Raw genomic sequence first — 6,012 nt, forward strand, 5'->3', positions numbered from 1 at the left:
AAAAGTTTACACATTATGGTATAATGCAAACATGCTTAAAATGACTCATTATCAGAGTATTGGGGTTGATATTGTATTTTTATTACCAATATATAAAATGTACATTTATTTAAGATGCTTAAAGTATTACAAAATTAACAGGTACAAAATAAACAACTCAGTTCATGCCTTCAATTTCTTATTAGATGTTCCCATTATTTTATTAAAACTGAATTTAGAATGCTCAGTTTTCACCATTTGAACAATTTAGACACGCACAGTATAACATTTATTTCTGCTTTGGTCAGAATTCGAACTGTCAAAACAAAAAGGGGAGATAGTCTTGTGATGTTGCAGCTGATACCACTATCCAAAGGTGGGTGCCAAGGTAGGGATACTCACCACTATACTAACGAGGAGATATAAGGTCTGACGTCAGCTGCTTGAAGCGATAAGAAGGATGACACATTTTTGTTTTTGTCTAAAAATTTTAATTTACAAGTAAATGAATAAATATCTCAACCTTTGAACTTGAGAAGTTCTGCTCAGTAATCAGTTTATATAAATCTTTATTTCTGATTGTAACAGTCAATAAAAGAGGTCAACACTATTAACAGTAGATTATACGCCATAAGAAAATCAATTGAACGTAACACTGCATGGAAGTGTAGGACGGAAATAAACATGATGCCATTTCTGAAATAATGCAGTGCTTCTAAAAGGAAAGTTGTGTGTGTAGGTTTGACATTCATTTGTTTGGCTGACATTTGACAGCTCAATCAAACATTTAGTTCCACGCAAAGTAGTATGACACATGTTCGGGCTAAGCCTCCTCCCAACCATAAAAGCCCAGTGAGTCCGCTCAATAATAAAAACTTACAGCAATGATGTTGACAAATAGAACTTGCCTCAACTTCAATATCCAGTAGACTGAAGGGGAAAAAAAAACTTGAGGCTCATTTGTTGTGTTTCTGGAAGATTCCAAACAGTGTTGTTTTTTTTTTTTTTTAACAGGACCTCCAAGCCTCTCCCTACAAAGTTTGTTACATGTGTATCTTCCTCTTGTCCTCAAAGAGCGAGCGGACCAAGTAGACCTGCACGCCCGACACCAGCATCATGACCATCAGGTTGACTACCGACCAAAAGTTGACCCGGTCAAAGTTGCTCTCCTGCAGGTTGCGGTCGCGGGCCTCGAAGGCGCGGAGTACCGTCTGGATCTGCACGCTCTTGCCCAGACGCGACTTCACGCTATTGATGGTATCCTGTCGCAAGAGAGGGCGGGGATAGAGTCCAAATGACATCATGTGAACAGGATACATAAGGTAAACACGGCTCATACTTTATGCTTGACTCTCTATCTCTCTAGCCAAGGTTCTGTCCTCGGTTGTCTTTGTATTGAAAGCTCCACTCGCCTTTGGCTTAGAAGTATATCAGTCAGGGGTAACAAGAGTATATAAAGTGTGCTACAACGCTTGAATTGAAATTAAATCACCAGTGAACTGTTTTAAATTGTGATCAATTTCCCTTAAACAATGTTGAATTCACTTAAAACACTGAATGACTATTTAAAAAAAAAAAAAAAGGCCAGCTGCAAGATACATTTCCTGTCACTCAGCTCAGTGACGCTTGCGTGCTCTTTGACACAATTCATCGGGGTGGAGCTCAAAACGACTGGCCTGACCCCAAAGAGCTAATAGGTGAGAGTTCAGAACACGAGCCTGCTATCAAATCTATTTTGCCGACTGGGTCACTTTGCACCCGGTGTGACAAATACACCACTAGACAAAGTCTATTGAAAGCCTATTTCACAGAGAGAGACGCTGCGAAATTGTCTCATGAGAAACTCGACAGAAGACCCAGCCTTGAGATCTTGATCTACCAGTTGTGAGCTGTGCATTTGGTATTTGGTTAACCCCACTTAATCACTTCCTAATACAACACAGACGCAATTCTACAAAACATCAATACCATACCAAAATGCAATAAAACTGTACATCAGAGGTCGCCAAACTACGGCCCGCGGGCACATTTGACCCGGCCCTCTAACCCTCCTGTTGTCCTCGGGTCAAAATGACCCACCACTGTTAAAAACGCCCGCAAAACCCCGTAAATGATATTTTTTTAACTTGAAATGTTATGACTTTTCCTAGATTGTCCCCAACTGCAGAAAAATTGAAATGTTGTTTTTAATTCACATTTCCATGGAAGCTGTACAAAAAAAAGTTCAAAGGTGGTCTTCGGGGCAAAATGACCCATGACGCAAATAGGGTTGAAATCAAGGTCACAAAGTTATTTACACGCCATAAAATGTTTCAGTGTTTTAGTTGTATCTCGGATCAATTAGTAGAACACGTGAACAAGACGGTAGCAGACATAAACAAGACAAGATAGGTGGCGTTCTCGTAGATGGCAGAACTCTTTTTTTGTGGATTTCAAGGTGCTATAAAGAGAGAGAGTTGTTTAGTTATTTATTTCCTGTTTTTTTCTGTGAAGAACTCAGAGAGGGTTATTTAGTTATTATTTATTTCATTAATAGTGTTATTATTTGTTTCCTGACTTTTTTTCTGTAAAGAACCTGGAAAGGGTTATTTGGTTATGTGTGGCTTTCTGGGAAACAATCATTTTTTTAAGGTCCCCTACGATCGTTGATGTTACAAACTGACACCGACCCCCCCATCAGAGAAGGGAAAAGTTATGTGGCCCTCACAGGAAAGTTTGGGGACCCCTGCTGTACATCATCTGGAAATGTCTGAATCAACATTTGTCAAATACCTTGACAAAAATATATTTCAAGAAAAGCTAAATAAAATAAATCACACTCACCAGAGATGATATTTAAATGAATTATGATGTGCGGATTGCTACAGAGTTGTTTTGCGAGTTGAAATTAGCTAAAAGAAGTTTTGATCTGACCAACCAATCAGAGGACGAAATACTGCTGATGTCACCACGGGCCAGCACTCTGGCCCTGTGAGCATGAATTTGAAATCTGATTGTTTAAAAAAAAAAGAAACAGTCCCATTACTCATGTTGTTGAAACGGTCCCATTGCTCATGTTGTTGAAGTAACACTGGCCAACACGACCGATTCTGAAGGCCCTGGGCAGATTAGATTGGCATGGCAACATAGAAGGTGAAATCTGATTGGTCATAATTGTGATAATGGCCTTCGTGTTTGTCTTTGTCAATCAATATCATAAATGAGCTTTCGGGGTTTATTTTAAATGTATTTATTTTAATATTGTTGTACGTCCATCCAGAAGCAGGAAGGTCAAACAAACAGTCATTTTTTTTTTTTACACTTGTAAAATATTGTGTGTAGTACTTGACGAATACTGTATTCCAAAAACTAAAACTAACACTAAACTAAAATGACATATATTTTTGGAAATGTAAACATTTACTAAAAACCGAATTGAAAAAAGTAAACTAACATTAAAAACTAGCGTGAAAAATCCCAAACTATCATAACCCTGCCCGGGACGTGTTTTTCCGACTCACCATGATGTCCTCCAGCTTCATGTCCAACATGTCGGTGCCGTGCACATACTCCTTCCAGTCGTCGGGCTCTTCGTCGGTGTCCATGTTGTCCAGGATGAGCTCGAAGAAGACCAGCTTCTCAGAGACGCTGCTGAACGTGTTGTCGAAGCAGAACATGTAGTCCCCGTCCTCCGTCTCCACACTGGGCGAGGAAAATGGGAATATTCGTCTTAGTTTGGTTTTTTTTTTTCAATGAAAAACAGAGCATCATGTCTCCTTAAACTTACGTGTGCATTCCATCTGACTTGTGATGGTCGCTGTAGAGAACCTGGCCAGAGGGAGAGGAGATGTAGAAATCTACGTCCAAGCTTCCGCCGTCCAAGACCTATGATTGACATTCAGCACCCAAGTGGGTTTACACTTGAACATTTTTTTGGCATTACATTCACAGATTTATTTCCAAGCATACGTCACTTCCTCAGCTCTTACCTCACATCCAGACTTCCTTCTTTCCTTACTGAGACTTGCTATTTCTTGTGTATCGTTCCTCCCTTGGCTTCAAACTCCCCTTTTTTCCCCCACCATCTTTTCCTTCATGACCATCTTCCATCCTCTTTCCTTACTTCCTTCACGTAAACCTCATTTTTTCTTCTTTCGTTCCCTCCTACCCGTCTTTCTTCCTTCCTTGGATCCTCTCAACTACGATCTGAGTTTCTTCTTTCCTTCCGAATATCCTTCCTTCTCTGGCACATCAGACCTTCAGTTTTCTTCTGGACCTCCTTCTTTCCCTCAGACCCACTTGTAATTTTGTATCCTTCCTTATCTTGAAACTACTTAGGTGCCTTCCTTCCTTCCCTCCATCCATCTCAAACCTGCTTTTTGTTTCATTCCTCACCTCCCATCCCTGCTACCTTGTTTCCTCTCCTTCAGTCCACCATTCATATGTCCGATCCTGTCTCCTACCTTCCTGTCTGCTACATAAACACAATGAAAAGCATATTTTAAAAAGTGTATATCTACTTTTGTCCCAAGACTATAGCTCCCCAAAACACCATGCCATGACATTGTACGCACCACACGTCGCGTCGTAATTCTACCAAAACCTCGTTTTTAGCAAAACCATGTTTTCTCTGACACATTTCACTTGCAATCCAAATGAATATTGTGAGTATTCCCGACCTGATATTCTATTTCCAGCGAGGCGTCTTTCTTCATAGTCTGGTAGAAACATTCCTTCCGACCGGCGGGCAGAGTGAACGTAAAGTCGCTGTCCAGAGACTGCGAGAAGCCGGCTAGTGCCGAGAATCTTTGTGAAACGACGGCGAGTAACACCGACACGACGCAAAAAAATTGCCACACCGTGGCCATAATCGCCAAAGTGACACAACAAGTAAAGCGAGTGATGAGTCTACTTCTGTTGTTTGCCCCGAAAAACAACAACACAAACTTAGGTCGAGTTGAGCCCCGAGCACACGCGACAGCTTAAGACCCCGCCTGATACAATTTTAACTTCTTATTTATTTATTTTTTTCTTCAGTGGCCTAATCCTCTTCCGCAATAAACACCACTAGCCGTGTACGTGTTCGATTCAGCGTGTTCGTTTAAAAATATTATAGTCCATTTAGTCCTAATTTTCCAGTTTTTTTTATTGAAGGCAGTATTTTGGACACTTATTTTGCAATGCATTATGGGAAGTGTTGTTTTTTTATATTTTGAATTTAAAAACATCAACTTCCTTGATGAAACAATTATGGGGGGAAACCGAGTGCTCGAGAGAAGTGAATTATTGCTTCGAATGAAACGTTACATAATGTATTATGGAACCTTAAATGTATTTTTCAACAGTCAGCACATAAAAAATGTTATTGTTTTTTCTAATATAAATTAAGGTCACCATTTAATTCACTTGTTTCAAACTGGACAATGAAAAAATTGTGTTTTTAAATGTAAAAATATTTAAAAAAATATTTGATTCGAGTTTTTAAAAAACAGAAACAATGTGGATCTATTTCTGACGCATGTAAATTATTACATGGGGGAAATAATACATCCATTAACCGAGTACCTTATTCTCAAAAGGGTCACGGGCGTGCCGGAGCCGATCACAGCCGTCTTCAGACAGTGTGGAGTACACCCTGAACTGGTAGCCAGCCTATCAACTAAACTACCATGCATGTTTTTGGAATGTGGGACAAAACCTGAGTACCCGGAGAAAACCGAAGTAGCAAACCACACAGGAAGCCTATTGCCCAGAATCGAACCCCAAAACTCTACACTTTGAGTCAGCCTTGCCACTCACCTCACTGCGTGCCGCCCAGGAGCTATGACTAAATATTTTTGAATGGAGGATGTGAAAATGTAATTCATGGGAAATTCCTTGATTATCGATTTACATGCAAAATATACACATGTATTTTTTAAAACAAATGAATACACATTGGGAAGTTTACAGAATGTTAAACGTGTAAATTAAATTATTGGTAATGTCGTACAGCGTCTTGAGGATTTTTTTTTAATATCAATGAATTTGATCTTTTGAATTGGAAAATTATCA

At 39.6% G+C, this 6,012-nt stretch overlaps 1 protein-coding gene and 1 long non-coding RNA gene across 2 annotated transcripts; one reads left to right on the plus strand and one right to left on the minus strand.

The window, feature by feature from the left end:
- Positions 1–531: 531 nt before the first annotated feature.
- Positions 532–4,952, minus strand: tmed5 (transmembrane p24 trafficking protein 5). The gene is made up of 4 exons (XM_052074281.1): positions 4,638–4,952; positions 3,746–3,843; positions 3,480–3,660; positions 532–1,241 (listed from the first exon to the last, which is right to left on the minus strand). Exons 1-4 carry the CDS (start codon positions 4,824–4,826, stop codon positions 1,023–1,025), a joined length of 687 nt encoding a protein of 228 aa, XP_051930241.1. The 5' UTR covers positions 4,827–4,952; the 3' UTR covers positions 532–1,022.
- LOC127606198 (uncharacterized) lies at positions 1,155–2,577 on the plus strand. The gene is made up of 3 exons (XR_007963749.1): positions 1,155–1,301; positions 1,595–1,676; positions 1,795–2,577. It is a non-coding gene; the product is annotated as an uncharacterized LOC127606198 (long non-coding RNA).
- Positions 4,953–6,012: the final 1,060 nt, after the last annotated feature.

Source organism: Hippocampus zosterae, chromosome 8 (genome assembly GCF_025434085.1).
Source record: "Hippocampus zosterae strain Florida chromosome 8, ASM2543408v3, whole genome shotgun sequence".
Lineage (NCBI taxonomy): Eukaryota > Metazoa > Chordata > Actinopteri > Syngnathiformes > Syngnathidae > Hippocampus > Hippocampus zosterae.